General features: G+C 33.0%; 1 protein-coding gene across 1 annotated transcript in view; it reads left to right on the top strand.

Moving 5' to 3' along the window:
- Window positions 1-4,532: 4,532 nt before the first annotated feature.
- The window catches only part of LOC120898704 (homeotic protein ultrabithorax-like), a 53,329-nt gene continuing 31,281 nt past the window's right edge, over window positions 4,533-26,580 (top strand). Inside the window, 2 exon segments of the mRNA XM_040304901.1 lie at window positions 4,533-6,018; window positions 23,341-23,391. Of these exon segments, the coding sequence (XP_040160835.1) occupies window positions 5,379-6,018; window positions 23,341-23,391 (691 nt within the window). The 5' untranslated portion in view covers window positions 4,533-5,378.

Below are 26,580 nucleotides of genomic sequence, written 5' to 3'. Positions count from 1 at the left end.
TCCATTGCCCTTAAGCTATCCCATACAATCCCCAAACTTGCCCCGAATCGTTTTTAATTCCTCGTATATAATGAATAAAAGTGTTTGTTAATATGAGCTATATGGGTGTGTACTTGAATGTTTGGACCTTCATGGACTGAAATAGCATTTTTTTTAAAGAGGGATCTATCGTGAAATGGTTTGTGTCAACACTGCTTCAATTTTATGGCAATATTAAAAAGCCATAATGATTTAAATCGCATTTGAAAAGAAAGTTGGTGCCGTTTAAAACTAATAAAACTTTTTTTACTTCTGCACAAATTCTGCACTTTACCTACCTAGAAAATACTGGATTTATCATATAATTGAACAGCTGAATAAACTTTAACATTCTAAGAAATATATATTGCATTAACATTCCACGATCGCAAAATGCTTCTAGTATTGATTACATGAAAATGTATAAATTCATAACTTTGCTTGTATAATCTTGATATTTTGGTTTTTTACTTATTATATATAATTTTATTTTATTTTTTAAAAATGTTTAACCTTCAAAACAAACTGCATTTTATCAAAAATTTCTACTAGTGTAAAAAAAATTGACGCGTTTCTTGCGACTGTCAACAAGTAAAAAAATCTTATTAAAAAAAAACTTCATTAATATAACAACTATTTCCACATCGATGACGACCTATACACGTGATTGAAAGGAATGAATGAACAATGTGATCATGTACAATATACTAAGGCGAAGCGGAGAAAGATTTTGCAGCAAAGTCAACATAAAAAATGAAACATGGTGAGAGGTCACTAATGTTGACTGCCGCAACATGACGTTAAACATAAAATTGGTCATAAAAATAAAACTTGCCATAAAAGAACCGTAAAAAATGAATAAAGTTTACAGTCAATAGGCTAACCGCGTATTGCATTAAATATCTTAAACTGTGTCGTGGAAATTCAAAAGGCTTGAACAGAAAATGAAGTTGGAGATTATGATTAAATGATTAACCGATCCGATCGGTAGCTTGTTACCAATAGTTATAATTCCGTATATCTAACATTACGGTCAAATTCTCGCATTAATCAATACGTCATACCGAACCGATTATTATTCATACAGATGGTTACGGCGTTAATAATGGCTGGCAATTAGACAGGTTTACTCAAATTGGACCATAAAATGATAATAAAACTGCCACTCAGAAATAACCCAGGCATATGAGCTAACAATTCCACTCCATGCCGAGGATCCCAAGTGTTGAGTTTTGTTTGATGACTTTCGGTTCACGAGTTTTACGACTTTTTGACAGCTTTCGGTGCCAACCATTGTGTTTTATTTTACGCATCGTTTAAGAATGACAATAAACAAAGCAATGGCTTACTGCTACTCTGGTAAGCTGTGGACACTACATCAATCGCAATAGAAGAAGGTATTTTTAATGTCCCGAGAGCCAAATTAGTGCATTTAATGCTTAAACTGCCTGTAAACACTTGTAAAATTGATTTACTGCTCAGCGTTAAATCTTTACGCGTCTAGGATATGATTGTGTGATTTATTGTGGTTTTTTGCAATAAAACATGTACACTTATTGGTACATTTTGAGTTACATTTCAATCATGGATTTAAAATTCAATACACTCAAGTGGATTATTATTTATCACAAGCTGCAGCTGTTGTATTATTTTGCAACTGGTGTGAAAGTGTTTAATGGACATACAATGATACAAGTTTCAACGTTCTTTAAACATATTTTACTTGTCAAGAAGAACACTCCCTATGCTGTTTATCACTATGCACTATACTATATGTAGATCAGTCCACAAATTACAAAGATTTCCAGGTTTTCATGACAAATTACATTCCAGTTAATCATAAAAGTCGGAACCCTTATCATTTACAGGTGATTCTTAAGAAACGATCTCTTCGAGTTACGATGATTCTCAGATACGAGGATTTTGATTTTCACATTTAAAAATTGTTATTTAGAAGAAATTGATAAATATTTATATATTGCTATTGATATTGCTATTGATAAATAAATATATATATATATATATATATATATATATATATATATATATATATATATATATATATATATATATATATATATATATATATATATATATATATATATATATATATATATATATACATACATATATATATATAGATATTCGACATACGACTTTTCCGACATACTTTGGGATTTTTCGGTCTCTTGTCGTAAATAAAACAGAATTCTGAACAGATATTGAATAGTTTGTTGAGAAGAAAATATGTAAAGTACATCGATACTCATTAAAACAAATTAAAAACTGAAATTCAATTATATTTGAATTGCAAATTAGCAGTTTGCATCAAATGCAACAAACAAATAAAGTTCTGACTTGGAGCTATTTTCATTTATAATCCATAATACGATGACGACAATAATAAAGCGATTAACTCATACTTTTCGAGAAAATGTACACATATTAGCACATTATTTGGCAACCTGCAGCTCATTGTGTCCTTTACACGTCGTATCATTCGAGCAACTCCGTCATTTTTAATTGCTGAGGGGAATAGTGTTGAGTCTATAAACCTTACAAAAAGCGTGCTCTTTTTATTACTGTCCAGAGAGCATACAATCAAGTGCGTATAAGGCCAGTATGACAACTCATTTTCTATGTATGAGTATTTTATGTAAATTTTCTCAGACTACCCTTGCAATGAGTAGCGTCAACTAACACTGGCAATCTTGTTGAACTGAACTGGTGGAACACGGAACGAATGGATGATAATAATTTTATGACTCGTAATAATTCCAATTGTCGTAGTAATGATTGTAATATAACAATTATAAACTTACTTCTGCACTTAAGTCCTTCCAAGGATTCTCTAGGTCATCGTGCTCCTTTTGAATGATTTCATCGTGTGCGGTTGAATGATTACGAATCTATTTATTTAAACTATTACTATAAACTGTCACTCTGCACAGTGTTTTTCTCCTCAGTGTATGCATGAGCCAGAGTATGTGGATTCGATTAATTGTTTAATTGTTTGATTGTAAATTAATTAATTTAAATAATTTAATTTATTATGTATTCATCATATATTTTGTTACGAAGGTCTAAAATCATTTTAGATTATTTTAAAACCCCTTCTGCAAAATTTACCAGAAAAATAAAAACAAAATAGAAGAAACCATACCTTCTTCTTCTTCTTATTTGGCTCAACAACCGTTGTCGGTCAAGGCCTGCCTTTACCACTAGTGGGCTTTGGCTATCAGTGACTAAAGAAACCATACCTATTTCACGCATTATCATAGAGAATCATCCAAAACAAAACTCCCGTTGAACCGCAAAGATGTTTGCTTTGCTTGTAACCTATTCTTCATAACCATAACTAAATGATGTAAGTGAAACAATTTTTTAAATTGACAAAAGGTATTACATAAATCATAATTCGATTTTTACCTCATAATTTTAAGAAAAGATTTTTGTTTTGTTTTTTACCATCTTTGTAAGTTATCATGTACGCATCTAAATATTTCGTTGTATTTTGAAGGTAACATTTTTTTAGGTAACTCGACACCCAAACAACACAGGCACAAGAATATTTTTTGAAAAGCATGCCTCAATATTACAAACAGCAATAAATCAAACTTCGAGCCTATGGACTAGCGAAGCAAGCTACTTCGAGGACATCTTTTGGGAGGCTTATTACGTAAGATTTGGCATCATAAAATCAACGGTTGATGCATGAACAAGGAAAAGAGAAAGTTTTGAGTCCTTTTCTATTCTTTTGTCATGGGTTGCAAAGACTTTTTGTGTTGCCATCAACCTTAACTGTTTAAGCCCACCAGGATAGCTTCAACTGAGAAAGGATAGTTGGCTAAAAATTGAAGAAATTTTTCGAAGTTCATTTATCAAAGTTGGGTACGACGGATTTGCACTTTAGAGGTCAAGAATTTGATGAATGATCTGATCACTAAAGATAAAAGAGAGTTGTATTATATTTTAAGTCAGTTATAGGGGAAATTGAATCTTTTAGCTCAACATTTCATTGTCGTTCAGAGATGGCAGGTCTTTAGACATTGTGAGACAATAATTCGTTTATCAATAACTGTCGTTGGAAATAAAACCAGTATGAAACATACAAGTATAAAATGTGTTCAAACAACAATCTATGGTAGCAACAATAATGTTGCAAATACCACTTGCACTGAATCGTACTTAATAAGAATCAGTTTCGCCTACCGTTCAACGTTCAACGTCTTCGGCACCAAATGTTCAACGAAAGATAGGTTTTCGTTAAGTATGGTCGTTTGAAAAAATAATCGTGATGAGCGTATCACCCCCCCTTTACATTCGCTTGCTCGCTCTTGCTCACATTTCCCATCCCACTTCTCGATACCGAAGTGAACTTCGGCTTTAACGAAAACAGCACGAGCGCAGTTCCGTCAATCGACGCATTTTGTCTCTTTTTCTCCTGGAATGGCTTTTTAACGAAGATTACCACAAACAAAATGAATCTTGACGGGAAGACAAAATTTTATTCGAATTCGTCGAAATCGGTTCATTCGAAAAATTTCACCCGTTGAAACAAGGCGCGCTTTTATGTTTATTGTTATTGATATTATTATTGCGTGTACTCGTGCATTCATACAGTGGGGGACGTGTGCGATCTCGGGTTGGTAATTTTGTTTTGATCGATGAGTCCACAACATAGTGAAAAATTATATAATTTATTTAAACGCACATAAGAATTACAAAAAGTGGTGAAAGAAAGTGTATAAAGTTACGTGGCCATTCCACAAACCAAAATAACGTGCTAAATTTGTAAGGGCTTATAACTTGAAATTTACAAAAAATGCTGTTTCCACTACTGCGATAGTTACTTATCGTATGATCTGAACTGGTGTCTCTGTGGAAAGTTTTGAGTGATCATTGTTGTACAAAGTGGGTAACTGAAGCGTAGTACTAGGTGCAGAAAAACAAATCAAGTAGCGGCATCGCCTAAAATTGTTCTAGTGATACAATTGTAACGTGAATGCATTTTTCCGTGGAAATAGGCATGAGATCAGCAAGCTTTTGTATGTGACAAAATGGTTACATCGATCAATTAACTTGTGTATAATTTATTTAAAAAAAACTCATCATAAGTCATAACAATCGTTGTTTCATTGGCGAGATGATGCATCAACAAGGGAAAAGTGAGTCTTAAACTTGAGAAAAAAACAGTGCTTGAATTGCGGGTTGTAATTCTTAATGATAATTATACCGTAGACAATTGGGAAGGACAGCTTTGTTGTGGTGTAGCTTAAGACGATTTTGGTATCGTATAGTTGAGTGGAAGCAGATTTGAATTCGTTTTGTCGTACATTTGTCAGAGAGCCGGCTCAAAAATGAACTCATACTTTGAACAGACCGGATTCTATGGACATCCTCACCAAGCCGCGGCCGGAATGATGACAACGACAGGAACCCATCATGATCAAACAACGGCTGCAGCAGCCGCGGCTTATAGAGGGTTTCCACTTTCTCTCGGAATGTCCCCGTATACGAACCATCACCTGCACCAAACACGCACAGCCCAAGAGTCACCATATGATGCGAGCATACAGGCCGCGTGTAAACAAATTTACGAGGGCTCCTACAGTTCCAAAGATTGTGGAACGAAAGGCACCAGTGGAAACAACGGCACGGACACAAGTAACGGCTACAAAGATGTGTGGAATGCAAACAGTGGCGCAACTAATGGGGCGACCACTGGTGCCACTGGTAGTAACGTACCTGCCCAACAAAACAGTTCTGTTCCGGTCAGACCTTCCGCATGCACGCCAGATTCGCGCGTAGGGGGCTATATTGACGCATCTGGAGGGAGCCCAGTGAGTCGGGCTGGTTCGGCTGCTGCCGCAGCTGGCGTACCCGGGTCATGGAATACCAATCAATGTTCACTAACTGGGTCAACTGGTGGACAAGCTGCTCCTTCCACTGGACTGCATCAGTCCAATCACACTTTTTATCCCTGGATGGCTATTGCAGGTATACAATTGACGGTTTTCATCTCTTATTCACCATTTTAGAAAAACAATTTGTAGTACCAGGTAACATTCTCGCATTATCAGGGACTGTTTTTATAGAAATGAGGAAGCAAAGCATAATTATTTCAAAAGTAAACCAATGAAACTGCGGCTGTTTACCACACTGACTGACGCCTAAATTGATTTGGTCAGCAAAAATTATAACGGTTTATCCTTTAAATTGGACCCCTTTAATTTACTTGATTTTAAATGAAAGAATATTCAATCAGAATCTTTGTTCAGCATGTGACATATATAGTCTTGAGTATGTTTGTGCGCTAAGTATAATCCTCTGTGTGTGTGCGTAAGAAAACCAGAAGTTTTGAGGTAAATTTTCAAGACTGTTTGGATTTTTTCCGTATGTCGGATCGTGTCTGACCTTATATTCCTTGGATCGGAACGTGTCGGTGCCCCATAATTTAGGCGTAAATTTATTATCTCGTTATCAAGTGCCTCTCCGTTATAGTTTCTTATTCTTAAGCTTATGACGGATTGTTCGAGATGTAATAGATTGTTATCATGTTTAAAAATGAAAATGTTTTCAAAATAGTTTTTATCACTGCAATGTGAGTTTCAAATCGATTGTTGAAAATTAGTTTTACTTTTAATGCCCAAACCTCTTTAATTTTCAACGATTTCCGCATGCTCAAATCGAGGGCGATAAATTATGTGACCGCTGCAATAATTCGTCAATAAAAAAAACGAACGTATCATCATATATAAAACACGTACCCAGAAATTCTCTATCAAGCAGTGCTTAAAAGTTTAAATAAATGTGTATTATATTATTTGGTTTTGTATAGCACATTTTAATAAGCACAAATTTGGTTATTTTTTCTCTTTTGTTGTTATACAATAATAAAATATTATTATAATTTTAGATAACATTTATAAGATTTTGCACAAAACAAGTATACCTGCTATTATTAAACAATATCATTGTTTGAAACGAGTATGAGACGTTGTCAATTGCACGATATAAATCTCCGTAACGACTTCTATGAGCATATCTATAGTCCTATGTCATATGTATATAGTATATAGTACATTTTTTGTACTGTTAAAGATTTACCGCTCGGTTTTGTAAGATCCGATGCGTTCGTTCAATAAACCATGTAACTGCTCCGATTGCTTAAATGATTCAAATAACATAAGTGATAAGACCATAATATACAATATACAAAAGGATGATGATATTATACAACGCCCAGTTAGTTCTCACCCTTTCTTGTGTTATTTATTATATTGAGTGAAGAGTATAACGTAAACACTGAAAGCAACGCCTAATAAAAAATAAGACAATCCTTATTTTATAATTCGAGTTTGAAGCAACAAAATCCTATACATTGCGCCCTCCCTTGTAGAACCCATCATCGAAAATTGAGTAGAAAAAAACACACACACACACATACATTTTGCAAGCACAGCGTAAGACATGCAATATTTGCGTTTGAGAACCCATGGAGTTTGTTCTTCTACCATTAGCCTGAGTTGATTGTAATTGACGTAATTTAAACGCTTAAAGGCGTGATTACATTTTATTAATTTCAAGCTGTGCTGGACACTTTCAATTCTTTTACGAGTGAAAGTGGGAGTAGCAGTGTTCACTTGGCCCGTGGAAATAAAATTGAGCTGTTATTGAATCCTTTGGCGGCTATATCTTGATGAGCCTACTCCATTCAAAATAAGTCTGGTTTGTAAATCTTCATAGTCGTATTCTTGTTACCATGAGCAAATTATTTAATTAACCTTATCACTCAACGAGTAAAATCCACTGATATGCCAAACAAGAAAACGATTCATTGGCTAAATATTGTTTTCACTACCTTGACATATAGTTTCAATATTTGAAGGATTTAAAAAATACAGTAAAGCGGGAGCATTTTTTTTACTAATACGGCCATCTTGAAGCGTGGCCTTTGGAAAAAAAAAGTTTTTTTAAATTTAGAACATATTCACAACATATGTTGTATCAAGAGCAAAAAATAAATCAACACGCAGCCATGCGGTCACCAACTAGGAGAGAAAGTTGAAATAGGAAAACTAATGCAAAGTTCTAGAAAAAGAAAACCAGGATTGTTTTTCGAAGCTAGCCTAAACCAATGATAGATCTCAAAGAATAGCTCTGTTTGTCGCACACCAATTGTCTTAAGTTTGAATAAAGAAAAAAGTTTGCCAGTTACAGGGCAAAAGAACAAAAACGGCACGGATATATCACTCTAAAATCATTTAAGTTCTGCTGCGACAAATGCATTCATCATATGTACCATGAAATATTCAAGCCAAGATGAAATTGTTACTTTTTCAAGTTTTCTTTTAAAACGTCCTTGGTAGAATATTTGGAATGGAAAATTTATTGCATTTTACATTTTACACCCATTTATTGATCTTTTCTCAAATAGGTTTGAATCGTTCCCACGATTTATCGTGAGCAGTACCATTTGAAAATAAACAAATAATTCATATAGCAATAGGACAACTCTTAAGAAATCGTAGAAGTAAAAATATATTTTAAAAGCATTTAGAAGTTTTTGGAATCAAAGAATCATAGCTCAAATATATTGTTTACAAAATAACGGTGATTTAACAGAGATCAGCTAAATTTTCTTATCATATTTGTAGCAGAGTGGTTAACACATAAGTCTAATTGGATCTTACGAACAATACAACTGGATTCAAATAGGCATCATTTTATGATCTGTTTCTTCTTTGGCTTTAAGACCCAAGGAGATATTCAGGATTTTTAGATTTTTTAGTACTCATCCAGATGGTTCGTAACCGTAACCATAATGGGCGGATGGGCATTAAAATCTATGATTCAGAAATGACTTGAAATATGTATTCAAGGAAAGCTACTAAACTAACTATTTTTAATATCCCTTTAAACACTCATGGTTAATCAGAATTTGTAAAGCACATACATTGTTGTATAAACAATAAGATTAAATGAAGACGATGAAGCATTCCAATTATAATTGCTTTCATGGAAGCTTCGACACAATATCTAATGAAAGTTGCAAAACTATAATTTCAAGACAAGTTTTTGCATGTAAGCTCAAGTAACCTAACAGTGTCTGGCTCAAATCGAATATCAATCGGTTCTTCCAAGTATTCGTTCCTTTAGCAAACAGGTCACTTATCATGCATACCAGAATTCAATAGTTCAACGCTTTTTAGTTGGCATGTTTTTTAGTTGAACGCTCGATAGTTGGTTGATAGTTCAATTAAAAAGCATCCGTTTGTATGGAAAAACCGGGTTTTGAAAATTTTACAAAATTCTCATGGCACGCCGAGAAAAATTTCAAAAATAAAATTTGTATGGAAAAACCAACCAAAAAGTCTAACCAAGCCGTGCCAACTAAAAAGCACATATTCAATAGTTGGCAGGGAATCGAAGTTCAACCAGTGAGTTCCGACTGTATTTTATTGTTATGTATTAGTTAATTTTATAATAAGGTCTCATTAAGATGGGTAACAGTACAAAAATTAAATAGAAAAATCATGCCTTCGATCATAGTTCACTACGACCACGGTGGAAACCAGAGACGTTGAACCATTGGGGTGAAATAGGAAAAACAAAGCAATCCAAAAAAGTGTTGAATTTAGCCGACATGCGGAACCTGCGGTCAGGTAGACCAACGCTCGAGGGGAGCCGAATAAATCGTAGACTCTCTCTAGACCTAAGTGGTTGGATTTTAATCATATTTATTTTGAAAATGGTCCACAGTGTTACATTAGGTAAGTTGTATGACTTACAACATGCTCGTAATCGCATAAAGCTCTATAAGAACGTAACAATCCTCATATGCAGGACTGACTATCCTACTTTCATCTTTGACGCAACAATCGTTGTCGATCAAGTCTTGTCTACACTACTAATGGTTTTGGCAATAAGTGACTTTTTGATTTCCCGTACAAGGAGAGTCAATTCTATGTATGGAAGGCAGGATCCACACGGGCCTTGAATTAATTCACACACTCATGATACAAATTAAACCAACTAAATAGGCAACTGCAACTACCGTCCCTCGTGGATCGAGTTTGTTAAAGAAGCTGATCCTGGAAAAAAGACGAAGACATCTTCCAACCAAACTCTCTGCATACTATTCGGCAATGGTTATTAAAATAAATAAATCTCAGTTGGGTTAGTTTATCCAAAAGCGTAGATACTTGAAATATATCAGAGATAGTATTGACTGTCTAATAATATTTAGGTTAATTTTAGTAGTATGTCAAGCAATTCATAAAATAATAGTTCATATCGGCTGACGTACGTAAAGGTGTTGTGGCTAAATTTTGTAGAGGTATTTCATTCCTTGGAGAATCAAAGTCCTTCATTTTGAAAGTTCTGTTTAAAAACTGATCAAATTCCATGGATGACGAAATAATTAATTCACTGGAGAAGGTTTAGTCCCAATTGGAATGTAAGTTGTTGTGGTTTTCATATTACTTAACTCCTCTAATGTTGACACAGTCTACACAGCTCAGTCTTTAACACAAACAAAAAACATAATTTTATCCATGTATATTTATGTCACTTTTGAATGAAATGCTTTGAGATTTTTCAATTTTAAAAGTAAAATAACTTTAGGAAGGCCTAGAAGTTTCATATTGTTTGCATCATTTCTACCTTTCCTGCCTGAGGTTTTATTTTAACGGATAGAACATAACTGAGAATTTAAGTACCGTAACTTGTTTTATTCATTAGGGAACATTATTGATACTTTGTTTGTTACTATAAATTATTCGGGAGTTACAAAAACATGTTAAAATTCATGCTAATATTACACTACGAAGCTTTCATCATTATATTGTTCTACCTATAGAAACTATTTAAACTCACTCATACACAAGCCATTTGTTTTATTTAGAGACAGGCTCGTTCAATAACGACAAATCGGCATCAAATTAATTGACCTAATGAATCGACGGGTGGGCACACTGGGGTATATTGTTATTGTGAGGGGTTTTATAAGACCCCAGGACTTCTCTCTCAACAGCTACTACAGCATGTAACTTTGAAGGGTGTTGTTTCTTAACGCCGTATGGACAGAAGACATCGGTCGCAAAAACAGTGCAATAAATCATTCCAACAAAAACGACCACCTTCACGTTTAAAAATGGAAACCGAATACGGTGCCTTTCTTTTCTGCATCTTTAGCTACATTATTAACAGTTGTTGAAAAACAGGGAAACTAAATTCATCGCTGCATCCTACGGGATAATAGATAAAAAAAATCAAAACTGGAACGATCAGGTCAGGTGTTAATGTAACAGAAAACTTTAAACCAGTGAACTATATTCACCAGCATCCTGATTAAAGAGAAATCTTGCATGCATAACAGAGTATTGAAGTAGTTGGTAAGATAAGAATTTCGATATAATGGAATGTGGATGGATATGAATAGATAGAAAACGGAAACGGAAGCCTGTGAGGTTCCGGAGCTAAGTAGCCACAACAGAATTGAAGCTTTGTTATTTAAATACAACCAATATCATAACACATAACATATATTTAAAATCCATTGGTTAACATATTATCATCGGCATCTGAAAATGTTTCACACTGTACCGACGAATACCAGGGATACATAGATATTGGTGATGGATTGCACAAGGAAGATAACGACACATCATAAAACTTTGAATTGAAAGTTGGTAACGCGAAGACGAAGCAAACATAGAGAACGAACGAAAACATGCTGTTCGACAGCATTTTCATCGCACAAATGAAGTAAACTTTATGCAACCTTTGAGTCCTGGTACCGCATAGGTGTGTTAGTGTATTGTTGGATGCGACAGCTATAATATACCATCACACTTACACATCAACATGCCTAACAAAGCATCATCAAATTATTTCTAAGTGGCTTACATTCTGATGCATAGGCGTAAAATCGTAACCAAAAGCACATTGCTGTGTTCTTTTTATTTAACCTTTCTTGTCCTTTTCATAACTGCAATCGACCTACCACGCTATACGTTTCCTTAATGTCTGTTTAATACCCCATTCTATAGGATGTGATACTTTGATTTATGATTTGTTTTCATTCAACATTTGCATCCTGCTATTCGTGCAACTGTATTTTCAATGGTATGATTGAGCATTCTAGTTTAAGTTTTTTTTAGTTTTTGCAGCTGATAGAGAATAACAATAATACTTTTGAGTTTAAAAAACATTCAACCAGACTCTTGCAAATGAATTAGATTGATTTGCACAACTTTATTCATAAAGATTTCAGTATGTATAGAAACAATTTAAACATGGCCCCAAAGATAATGCCACATTACTTATAGTAAAATTTTGAAACAGGTCCCATGATTTAAGAATATGTTTCAAAACTACTATGATTATTATTTCTTCGCATCGAAGAAAAAAACCATTTAATGTAAGTTTTGTTTATGCAATAGTTATTACATTTTCTATTTATTCATATAAATCGATTCATTTTTTTGAAACATATTACTGCATTTACTTTAAAAAACTACATAAGAAACATTTATTCAACTTATTGCATAAATGATAACACGACCAAAGGATGTCTAAATAATGTTTGTGTTTTTAAAGTAATAATTGTAATATATTCAATCGCAAGAAGTTTTATGTGCTACAATGTAAACTTAATGATATTTAAATAAATACAGGTTATCTGTACATTTTATGCTATCGGAGCTATGATTTCTATGATTGGCACATGGTTGTAAACTTGCATTTTTTCGTCTATTATATGCTTTGTATGCTTGACAAATCGGCCGAGCAGATGCTATGCAATTGAAACAATAGAAAAGATATCATCAAAATTACAGCGTGAATGATTTTAGACAGGGTATCGTAGTAAAATAGGAGTTACCAGTATAATAATCGTATTGAAATTGCAATCTTTTAAGACTTCTAGCATCTGAAAGGAATATTCACCACCCATTAACCATTCGTAAAGGCCGACTAAAACTATTGACAACTTAATAATAAATCCGTCATGGTTGCAAGCCCTGTATGAATCATTTGCTACCATCAGCAATACTGATCCTGCTATGGATAATCAATAAGTCACTGATACCCATTAGCGGTACAGGCAAGCCTTAACTGATTACGGTTGTTGTGTTAAACAAGAAGAAGAAGAATAAGAAGAAGCTTTAAAGCCACTTTATTTTTTCTTTTTGATTTTTATGCTGTTTCTGTTGTTGTATGCTTACAAAATAATTTAATAATTTCTATAGCTAGTACAGTACAGTGACGTAAGTTTCGTAGTGTAATGTTAGCATGTATTTAACATGTTTTTGTTCATATGGTTCATATAGCAGTTTACAAAATGTGGTCGATAAAAAATATTTGATTGTGATAACGTATAACAGAGTCCTATGAATGAAATGTCGTATTGCTTCCTAAATAAAATGCTAATAGAAAACGAATTATAATGATTGATTCGTTAAAACCAGAGTTCACAATGATGCAATCTTGAATCGATTGCGATCATCGAGGTCATTTGAAACAACCTGCTTTACTTTAAGATAAAGTATTTAATTCACTTACTGACTATTATTTTTAAAACTTTCAAATAACACAGTAGATAACAAATAGCTTTGTTTCAAATCTTATTAAACTAGTATGGCAAATACCGCCAATATGTGGATTTGTTTCAGAAACCATATAAAATAACCTGGTATTAAGCTTCCAATTTATACTAAAAGAATATTTTTGATATTTTTGTGCTCTATATATAAATATAACTTTATACGATAACCTGAAAACTTTAAGGAAACCGAGAATCTTTGGAAAGTTGGAATTTAACGGAGTCTAACGTTCTTTTCGGTTTGGTGTTGTGTGCATATACAGCCCATATATGCTGCTTCCGATAATAAAAACGACATGATACAATGTGCTATGATAGAGAAGTAAACCTTGTTAAAATGCTAGTACTTGATCTTATCTTGATATGTATTCATTTCTTCTTTTTTAATTTATTGTACTTTCTGTGCCATTTCATAAGTTGCGTTCAAAACAATTTTCGTCAATGCGATCAATACTTGCATTTCTCTTTCAGACAGTTTTCTGACAAGGTGGTGAAATGTGTTTGACATCACTGACATCAAACGAAAGAAACCCGTGTTAAAAAGTAGAAGAATGAATTGCGTTGAATACATATTTTTATATGTTTCACAGTACAAAAAAGATAATTTGAAATTTGAAAGATCTTGAATTTTTTTTAATAAGTCATTAATAATAATAATTTATAACAAACAATTGTGACCGGTCGATAGCAATCGGTGATACATATTATATTTGTCGTATAACGCATGTCAGTTTTCATATGATCAAACAGCGGAAGTAAAAAAGAAATGAAAAAAATACAAAAAAATTCTCACATTAATAAAACTGTATTCCAATAAATTTCCATCTCAACCAACGACCAGTGACGTGACCATGTTCTCCAACGAAGAGTAAGCTGGCAAAAATATTCCAAAGCAAGTATGAAAGGTGTCAGACAGACAGAACGAGAAACAACATGAAGGAAAAGAATACAGCAAACAAAAATAAGGGACACTGTGTCGGCTTGTGCATAATTTTATCCTAGCGATCGAGTGTGGAGCAAGCATTCTTTATCGATGACGGTGTGCAAAAAGGGGTTAAATGTTGAAACCGAAGCAGAACTGTATCATATAGCGTATGGTTTAGAAATAGCTGAGACTGCTGTTATTTAAACCCTATAAATTCAGCTCTGTTTCTTCTAGGATTATTGTCTGTTCTAGCTGTTTTAGAACAATAATTGTTCAAAAATTAAATGTAACGTGTATAAAAACCATAAACCGCTATGAAAACACAATACAAAACAAAGAAACATTTGGAATAAAATCCAAAATAGACACTCTTTTTGTTCTTAAAGTGCAAAACAAACATAACATTACAGAAGCTTATAATGTTTGTTCAATAAAAAAATATTATACATGATAGAAATTCTGTTAGATGCATAATTAGTATTATAAGGTTTCATTTATGATTAAATTAATTTGGAAAACTGTTTAAATGGGATCATATGAACCCAAACCCATTTCATTGCGATAAATAATTACGTTCATATTGCGTTACGTTCAGTGTGTTCATTGATTGTTAAATTAAATGCGAGATGTTTTTGTTTTCAGTTTTGACTAACTTTATCTTTGTTTTCATTTGTCATTTTAATAAACGATGTGATGAGAGATTTTTAGCTGTCAGTTGCTAAACTTCGTCAGAATAGTTTACTTGGTAAGGTGATCAAAATCATGGTCACAACCAAAATATGTAATAGCACATCATCCAACCAGCAGAATGACGAAGAAAAATGTAAAACGGAATATACAGGCGATAAATCAAGAGTTATCCATTTGCAAACCAATTCATCCTTCTCAGTTCGGATCTGAGCTTTTTTTTCAATGCAGGTTTTATTCAGCTTTGCGGTTAAAAAAACGTTTTCTGATACCACTCCATACATCGCCTTTTCCCTAACGTTTCTTGTTTGGTTTGATCGTTCCAAAAGAACGTTCATGCTTTTTGTGGTAGAAAACGAAACCTCAAAAATATCAAGAAATCGAAGAGTTGAACATTGATAAGCTACCCTTACCAAGGAAATCGAAAATCAAAGTGAGGCTCCAAGCCATAACAAAAAGAAGAAAAATCTACGGCATAATCGAGCAAACAGAGCCTCATACGGATTTGGAAAGGTGAGGCAAAGTGTGTTGGTGATACCATGGGCTCAAAACTGTAATTGCTGGTCTGGAATGATTTTGATGGCTATAGTGGTAGATAAACAGTGTTGCCAGATTATGTGATTCACTTTTATTATTGTAGGCTCTACATGTTTTTTTTTTTTGTAAATGTTATGCGTGAAGTTAAATGCGATACTATTTAACATTTGAATTATTTTATATTTTTGATAGCAACTCAAAAAAATATATAAAAGTTTGAAAATAATTATAAAATACTTGAAACGTCAGGAAATATATAAACAGTGAATACTTTAATCATGATACATTTGGTTTGATTGAATCAATTAACTTATACAAATGAAACTATGTGAACTTTTTAAAATCAATTGCATTGCATTCATTTCATCTTAACGCCATATATTTGTTGTTACAAAAGTTTATTTTACTACCAACGATAAAAAGCGAATAATCGCAGTTTATTTTTTGTTTACTGCTATTCGCTGCTTATTACACTTTTTTTTTAAGTCGCTTACTTTGGCTATGGAAGTGTAATGGTCGTCACATCGCCGTGTTTTACGAACATTATTTTCACCATCTCTCTCAAATTCACGCACTGGATTGCGCTCTCCCCTTTTGATATTTATTACTAGGATGTTTTAGTCGATTGCTGTTTATGTTAAATGTACTTTAAATGATCTAAGTAACCATGTTCAGACCAAACCATGAACATGAGCAACCAAAATATATAAAATAAAAATAATTTAAAAACGCGTTTTAATGCACCAATATTAACATCAAAATTTAAAAACGCCTTAAAAACGTGTTTTTAAATTGTTTTTATTCTATTTTTTTTGTTTTAGAAAGGTTATTGTCACAATCTGAAATCACACGGGTGATCAATACAAAGGTAACAATAAGAAAACTGTACCCAACGAAAGCAAACCATTGAGTTAGGACCCATCATATCTTTATTTTACGACTCTGTTCAATTGTGCCGGTTAGACAAAAAAAGGTGTCAAGCAAAAATATGATTGTTTCTTATGGTTTTGTTACGTGACAATACAATTAGAAATTTGTGAAGTTTCTTTGACATCGTCTTTCAAAACGGCATTGGCCTTGGTTCGAATATAGCTCAGTGTGATCTATTATATGGATACTCATTTTATTGCTGCAGCTGCAAACAGGCTTTACCTTTGTTGCACATTGATTTTGAAGGTTAACAATATTTCTTCGGTAAGGTATACGCAACTTATTTTTGAGCTTGTCTTTTGCATCACAAAAAATAAAAAAAAGTGTTAATTCAAAGCAGCAGGTCCACGATGATAGGGATCATTTGTCATTTTTAATCATCGAAAATTATATTACAATTATGCAGTTTAACCTGAAAAACCGTAAATTAAACTTTGTTTGAATGTTAATAAGAAATATATAAATTTCTCTCTTTATCTGATCATCTAAACAAACAAGTTGAACTAAGATGTACCATTTGTACAATTGCACATTATATTACATCTTCAGGTACATCAAACTGGAACTAGGGTTTGTCATTTATCATCGATAATTCATCGTAATAAACACTTTATGACGGATCTTTATGAGTACATAAACAAATGTGAGGTATGATGTTAGAGTCACAATCTTTTTGCCTTCTTTAGCGATTATTAGCGGCATTATAGTACACGCCAATATTTATATTAAACCCAGTCACATCCATCATCTTTATGTTTTACCATGCCCTTGAAACCTATATGAATTCAAAAATACATTGCTTACGAAATGCTTCAGTGTGTTTTGTGTGAAACCTAAAATAAACAAATAAACACGAACATCATGACCCAGCTCAGTGCACACTTCATGAACATATCCGTCCTGGAAACAGCGGTGCGCTTCTGAAGGCAAAACTAAATCTGTTGGTCAAACGTCCGTCGGAAGATGAGCGTTAATCCGATAAGACTTATTTATGAATAATTACAACCGGGGAGATGGGCAATAGGCGTAATCGTTTTTCGTATTTCCGCTCATAAAATTAACGAGCGAACGGTTTACCGTCGGCAAATTTACAACTCTTCTGAGTAAAAGCTCAACCAACATCATCAATGTATCAGCTGGCAATGCATTGCAACAGGTTCAATCATTTTAACGGTTTTTTTAATCCGACAAACAATGCATTGTTTTTTATTTTGATATTTTCTGCAAATATACACTTTACTTCACTTTTCAATTGATTTTTGCACAAGATACCATTGCAATAGGTATACTGTTGTCAGGTTAAATGTAGTAACTGCAGTAAAATTTGATTGACCATACAATGATTTTGTGTTAACCAAATTCAATATGAATGTATTATGCGCATCTTCACTTTTATGAACGATTGAAATAATTTGAACCACCTTACAACGAGATTCAGTGGATGTGAGCACTCGTCGAAAGGTTGCAATAAAATGGTAGTTTGTTTGGCTTTGAACTGAGCTCTGTGCCAGAAATATTCGTCATCGTTCACCTGTATGAGAAAAAATGATTGTCTTCTCTTTCGTACGATTTTCTCTCATTCTAGCAATATTTTGAAGTCTCCTTCATACACCCTTGGCCGACTTGGATGAACCGTCATCACACATTGCGATGTTTTGAGGTTCGGGAAGTAATTCGGCTCTCACTATTTCATTTTCATCACACCTTTTTCCCTTTCGTTCATTAGGTTTTTGTAGGTGCTATAGCCACTCATTTACGCGCAGTTGCCTAACAATCTTCAACTCACACTCTCTCAACATTGGTGTTGTGTTAGAGACGAATTGTAACGAATATAGTATTTTGACAAATGAATTCACATTGCAATCAAATTTATGCTCAAAAACTGAAAATTTATCGAAAAAAATTACACTCTTTTTGAGCAACCCAACATTACTTTTCACTTTGAAACCTCCAAACTGTACTGATTTAATGTCAAGTAACTTATTGCTTGCCCAAATAAAAAGAATTACCTGTCTGTACAATACAAAATTCATACTAAGAAAAAAAAATCGTAAAATTTCTTAAAATAATTTAAAAATAATCCAAAAGCGACCTATATAATCGACAAAGTTGCTGATCACAGAGGTGAAATTAGAAAAAAATGTAATTATGTGGGCAAAACTAATATGTGTGCTAAAAATACTACCGTCATCTTGTCATATAAAATTTACTTTAGCTCTACTTTGGAATTGTAAGAATTACTTACTATATGTCACTGGTCGTTGGATCTGTATTCTAGTAAAATTAGCTCATACTAAAGGGTAGCTTTGTTAAAGTTTGGTATAGTTTTTGCACATTCATTTAATTTCGTGGCTCATTCTTTCGTGGAAGACCGACATTGTGTGTACAGCGGTGATAAATAGTGTTGCCTGGTATAATAATTTCTAGCAGCATCCAGCGATTCAAGAAGAACCATGCTAGGTAAAAATAAGGGCATATCTTTCCCAAGTGTGGTTATGCTCAGGAAGCTATGTACAGAAACGAGAGCATAAAATCACAGAAGGAAGGAATGAACAGTTTTCAACGGTTCATTTTTTATGGGCAAGAAGTAGAGAATGCTAACACCATTTAACAACAGTAAATGATTTAATAACCATGATAGAACACGTGTACAATTTTCCCACATCGTTTACAATTGCCATACTAGAGGCAGGTATGGAACGTGTTGGTTGAATAGTTTCAGTTCACTGTTTCATTCATCTTCCAATAATAGAAAATATATTATTGATGTTAACAGCGTTAAATACTAATCTATTTTCTTTAAGAAATACAAATAATTTTGAATAATATGAGTAAGATCATTCCTTCACGTTTTTTGGAAAGCAAAGAAATGTCTGTAATTTGTGCCAATACTTTTTTGTAATTCCTTTTAGTCCAACAATCAACGCAGTAATCCCAGTCGTATGGCAGTTTTAGCTTGTACCACATAGTTATGTAAGGATGGTCGCTTTTTATTATAATCGGATTTTTATTAAATTCACTAATATCACAAACTATTAGCGAATTTACCCGAACCAATCATCCAGAATATTTAGAGACTTTTATTAAAATATAATTTTTTACGTTATTCTTGTGTAAAACAGTCTAATAGTTAAACAACTTTTTGTTTCATTCCACGCTATTCAGTATGTGATGCATGACTCGATTATTTATTAATAATTACTTTTTTTCTTCTTTGGCACAACATCCGTTGTCGGTCTGCCTGCCTGAACCACTAGTGGGCTTTCAGTGACTTATTGATTGCCCATAGCAGAATATTCAGTCCTACGTATAGGAGTACGGTCCATTCAGGTCTTGAACACATGACGGGCATGTTGTTAAGTCATGTGAGTCAACGACTGTACCACGAGACTGACAAAAAAACTCTAACTGCATTTTTTTATAACACAATATATTTTAGGATTTATTTCTTATAATTTAACAGTGCTCAGAAAAAGAAATAGAAACATCCTTAAATAGAAGAATATCCTTAAACTAAATTATAACTCAATGTTTCTTTTAAAAAATCAAAGAATACATGAAGATGTACTTGAGATCCTGAGAACGTTACATCAGTTCCACTAATTTCTTGGTTCACAGCAAAATAATACATAACATTTTACAACACGATTTTCGACAACGTATGGCGACCAGCAAGGCGATGGAATTGTAAACGGCGCCTAGTCTGTTACGACAGCACGGTCAATTACGATGCAGCGTAGAAAACATTTTCCATGCGCTCGGTTTACCAAATAGTCGTTTCGGTGGTTCTTTCCATTTAATTTCTCTTTTGATCATCACTCTCTTTCCTGCATAGGATTTTTTTCTTCTTTCTAGTAAACATATGGGTGATTTAGTTGCATCCAATACGGATGTTATGAAAACAATAAGCTCTCTAGTGTCGTTGTATGTTACGTGGCGGCATTTTCAGTTTGTTTTGAACTTAAGCACAAACACACTGCACAGAAGCCGTCGTGCTAGGAGGGAAAGGACGAGGGGTAGGAAACACTTTCATACTCTACGCTCATTTGGATCGTTCTGTGTAACACCGGTGGCGCCACAGTCGATGTTCAGGGAACGGCTCTGTATCTGCGAGCTAAATCCCACGGAAAGTACATGCGTGAGAGCCGAGAGAGTGAATTGTAACACTATAGAAGAACAGACATGAAAAACCTACGCTATGCAGGTGTAGATGGTTTGTTTTATTTGCATTATGATACAAAACATAGAAATACGACGTGGCCATCCTTCTTATTCTTTTTGGTGTATCGATTTACGCTGCTGGTCTATATAGGCTTCTGAGGCATATTAGTACCAGGCAGCCGGATAGTCAAGTCTTTGCTGAGCAGGAACGGACTGGTTGGAATCTGATTACGTCCGGCTTTGTTGACGCCGATGAAACTATCGAATAGACCACCGAGGCTGGTGGTGCTCCTTACGAGAAATGAAAAAGAAAATTTCCATACAATCACAAAGAGCTGTTCTGTGGTTGTAATGCGAATCTGGTTGTAATACAAACACAATTAATTAAATTTACAACAATAATTTCGCCTAGAGAATCAAAATCTAAACCATCAAATTTACGTTCTCCCGCTCAATAAGTATGAATTCATCAATTGTATTGATAAAACTGATTTTTGATATTAAAAAGACTATACAATTAGAAAATCAATTAGATGTATAACATAATTTATGCATTTGGTGCATAAATTTTATGCATTTGGTGCTTTAAGCTGAATTGAATAATCTGGATCGAGTCAAAATAACTAATAGTAAAGAATAAGATTCAATTAATTTTATTCATAATTAAATTCAAACGATAGCATGCCAGAAAGAGTTGTACTTAATGTTATTCCGTTTTATTCATATGCGTCATCAACATGATATTAAAATTATTGATAAATTGACTAGTGGTAGTAGCAGTAGTAATAACAACAGCGATTGTGTAAACGATACATTGATCATATTGTTTGTTTTATTGCCCATTGTTGCATTGCTTTTTCACTCCTTGAAACACTATACCTGCTTGAAACAACATGTGTTGGATTTCTTTGCAATCAGAATCAAGAATACTGCAACTTGTTTTACACTCACCAATATATTACATGCTACGCTCATTTTTTCAAAGAATCATCGCGTTCTACGCAAATTTCATTACGATATCATTATAGTTACTCAGTCCAAGAACACTCAAACTTGTTTTACACTCATCAATGCTACCACATGCTACGCTCCTCTTTAAAAATAATTCTACTCAAACATCATTTCGAGATCATTGAGTTACTCAGGCCTACAGCAGGTGATGCTCACGAGAGCATAAAATGAGCGCAGATTCTAGCTCAGCTGATTCTCTCTGAGTTCATCAGCTGATGGTGAGTGCAGTATAGACTTTATGCATTCGACTTTTTGAACTTCATGGGTTCATCGTTATAAATTACAATAATTATCCAATATCTTCTCATGGAATGCATGTAACAAAACAGTTTAAAAGACGAATAACATGTATCAAGATAAGCAAATGTTCACAAAAGTATTTTCTAAACGCTGCAGTATTAAACAAACTGATCAATGGCAAACAATGAATCGCAAGAAACCCGATATGATTTCCGAATAAAACAAATGTATATGCACTGGATTATTCAGCATGCTTCAACGTTTTTTTCAAACGGTCAAATTGTACAAAAAATTAATGTAAAAAATATTTCAATTGATTTAGATTGTCAAATTTACCCTCATTATCTATTGACTGCAGTAAATTGTATGTAATAGTTGGATAAATTGATCTAAAATGGCCAGTAATACAGATATGTTTTGGTAAATTTAATGTGCCAAGGAAAGATATAAAGTATCAATAAATTAAAATAAACATACAGTCAACTCTCTTTCATCTGAGACCTCTCCAATTTAAAAAAAACCCTCTTTGTTGAATTTTTGACAATCCCTTTTTTCAGAATATTTTTGTCTCTTGAATATTACAAAAAACTATGAATAATTTTGAAAAACTCTGATATCTCTCTTATTGGTGTATTGTGTTGCCAAGGTTATTGAAGGATGGATGCTCCAATCTGCAATCGCAATTTGTACGCAGTTTCCAATGGCAACCACCTTTATGAAGGCATATCTACCTTTATGAAATTTTCTTTCACTTTCTATCTCTCCAATTTGAAAACTTCTCTTATTTCAGAGTCCCATTGGCCCTGAAATAAAAGAAAGTAGAATGTACATCCGATTGAATTTTACTCTCATCTTGTTATCTTTCCAAACGTTACATGAAACTAATTTTAGGAGAATAGTTGTATGAATCATTTTTTTGCATTTTTTTATATTTGCATTTTGAATCACTAGTGATATATATATATATATATATATATATATATATATATATATATATATATATATATATATATATATATATATATATATATATATATATATATATATATATATATATATATATATATATATATATATATATATATATATATATATATATATATATATATCTATATATTTATTATATATATATATATCTCTTTATATATCTATCTTTCTATCTATATTAATAATTAATATGTATTGTGGATCAAGATATCTAAAGAAATCTTCTTTTTTATAGGTAAGAGATACTCAGAATCTCTTGCGGGCACTCTTCTACCAGACTGGATAGGTAAGTTACGTTTTTATTTTGTAATTTATCATTTTTTCATTTATTTATTTTTTAATTGCATGGTTTGAATTTTGTATATTATATGTTGACGGGTTTTGTTTTGTTAATTTTTATTTTATTTTCCAAGAAGGATGTACAGCTATGATTAATTTAATGTTTACAATCGAAACTGTGAAAAAATTACGAGTACCTGAGACCAGTTTTAACTGTGTTATGCACAATCTAACGTTTAATCTTTTATAAACCCTATTATTATCTTTTAAAATAAGCTTGATTTGTTTTCATGCAACGCTTTTTAGGTGACTACTTAAATCGAATCCTAAATGCTATGTCCTTGATATGGCTTTACATTCTAATTGTTATCAATAGCACCTCAATTTGGTTGAAAAGTATAGTAAAATAATAGTTATCGATACCAATGTTCCTTACATTATTTGTTTAGTTAAATTGAATAATAAATTAAATTTAATGAGTTAGCGTTAATCGGGTTACAGAATATATATTAAAAATATTATCGATGCAAGTCATTTATCTACAATCATATCAAGAATTATATCATTTTGATTCTTATAAAATATCTGATACGTATTTCATTTTATAGCACATTTCGTGATAGCTACGAATTGCACTCAATATCGATTACAAAAAAAAAAAAACAAAAAAAAAAACAAAACAAACAGAAAGCTCCGATCTTATTCAATAGTTGATATCTACATTTAAGCAAATTCCAATATGAACTAGTTGGCCATGAGGCTACTAAGGAATGATGAGTAAATTGATACATCGGTTTCAATTATTATGTTATTGGCAGCATCTTAAATAGGAAACTCCATACTTTGATTTGATCTTTTAATTGTATTGTTTTCTTGATGTTTAAATAATCGTTGTTTGTGTTAATTTTATGTTGAATATATGTTTTTCTTACCAATCCGTTTGGTGTAAGTTTTGTGTCCGTCAAGAGGCTACAGCAAATAACTTGAAAGGCAACCGTAAGTAATAAAAATTTAATTATCTGTTTCATGCTACATGCTCATGATATCAGTATTTGGTTACTGCGAAAAGCATGCGAAATTTTATTAATTTGTTCCTTAATTATCCAAAAAATTATTAAATTAATGCATAAGTATTGAACTGATGCATTCTTTTCAACTACATTCTTCTTTTTTTTACTCAACAACCGTTGTCGGTAAAGGCTTGCCTCTGTACTACTTATGGGGTTGGCTTTCAATGACTTTTTTATTATCCCCCCATAGTAAGATAGTCAGTCCTACGTATGGCGGCACGGTCTATTTGGGGCTTGAACCCATGACGATCATGTTGTTAAGTCGTACGAGTTGACCACTGTACCATGACACCGGCTTTTCAACTATATTACATTCTTATTTTACTTTACGATCGATTTATACACGACATACATATTTACAAAATCAATTACTTCAAAGTTTGAATTGATACTGTGCGGAACATGCATTTGATTTTGTGATCTTCATTGTTTGAAGTTTGATTCAATGAAGGCTGTCTAATTGTTCATTGGAAAAAATAATGATCGGTACTTCAATCAACTCTTAGCGGTGCTAAACTTCTGCTATCTTCTATCCCATGATGTTTATAAGATGGATGAAGCAATATAAAAAAAATACAACGAACGTGATCAAACGCATGTGAATGAAGTAGGGACTATATTACAGTGATAGATGGAAACAGCAGCTCAAAGCGATCTTAAACAGCGAACGACTGCTTTGTTTACTAAACGAAAGAGGCCTCACGCAGCAACACAAATAGCTTGGTCGTAAAAAGGCGCCACTCAAATAATTGGTGTGGGAGAATCGCGTGAGCGCATGTAAATAAACAACATCAAAATCGTCGATAAAAAATTTAATAACAATGTGCCTGAAATGTTTATTCTACATAGGGATCACGAGAAACGTAGTATTTATTATTTGCCGACTAGTTATTCTTCATTGAACAGACACGTAGTTGGATCTATGCCAACGTATCGAATAAATTGTTAGTTCACTATCCAAAAATGCAATTGTAAATGAGCATTCAAAATTACGTTTAGTCGATTAGATAGGTAGCATGAACGTGTGCAGCTACGGATTTCATGTCATACGAAAAGATAAAAAGAATACAGGTATTCCCCGACATACGCCATACTCGATATACGCGATTTCGCCATACGCTATTTTCTAAATTTGACAGTTCTTTTAGCTAATTGTACTGATTTGACACATCGAATGTCAAATGAAAAATAAATTCCCTTTTGGTCGAATTTTAAAAACCATTTCAAAAGATATATATTTGCAATCTTCATTTGAAATTAGAAAAAAAAACTGATTTAATGTCTAAAACGTACAACTTCAACCAAAATTACACAAAAATTTGCTATACTTTGACTGATAACTTCGAAACTTGACTTACGATATTCGATATTCCAAATACGTAATTGACTCAGGTCCGCATTAATAGCGTTTATCGGGGAATACCTGTATTAAAAAGATTTGATAACTTTTTATGCATTTATCTGCGAGAAGTGCAATATGTCGATTAATGAATATTTCTCAAGATCTAGCAACACAGAATCAGTTATTTTTCTTCATGTCATCAGTGAAATAATTATTTGTATTGACAAATAATAAAAGATGAATTAATATTAAAATATTAATTAAAATATAATTAAAATAAATTAAATTATACAATTACCTCAAAAAGTAGCAAACATATAAAAATAATGCTATAATTTAATACTTGAATATGGTACAAGAAATTTTTTTTTAATGATATATTATTCATATTCCAATTGTTATCGATTCAAAATGCAAGCCTTGGCCGACAACGGTTGTCGAGCCAAAGAAGAAAAAGATCGATACATCATGTGTTATCATTATTAGTTATCATTAATTATTATCGATCAATTTGAATTCAACTATTTTTTTAAATATGTCGTATTCGACACTTATATGAACGATTCCTTTGTCTATGTTTCGTTACCGAATAAGCGAAACCGAATGGATCAGATCTTAAAACGGGCAAAGGCTTATCAATCACTGTCGTTTGTGCTTTAATATAGCGGTTCGGATTTCTTAGACCGCAAATACACGAAACGGGTTCCCGCAGCTGTGTATAACAGTTGCGCAGAGATACCCACCATGACATATCTGCGTTTCCGCGGTAGCGCGTTCGAATAAC

Source organism: Anopheles arabiensis, chromosome 2, assembly GCF_016920715.1.
Source record: "Anopheles arabiensis isolate DONGOLA chromosome 2, AaraD3, whole genome shotgun sequence".
NCBI classification, from domain to species: domain Eukaryota; kingdom Metazoa; phylum Arthropoda; class Insecta; order Diptera; family Culicidae; genus Anopheles; species Anopheles arabiensis.
Note: the sequence above shows the minus strand (reverse complement) of the source record. Positions and strands in the feature narration are given on the sequence as shown.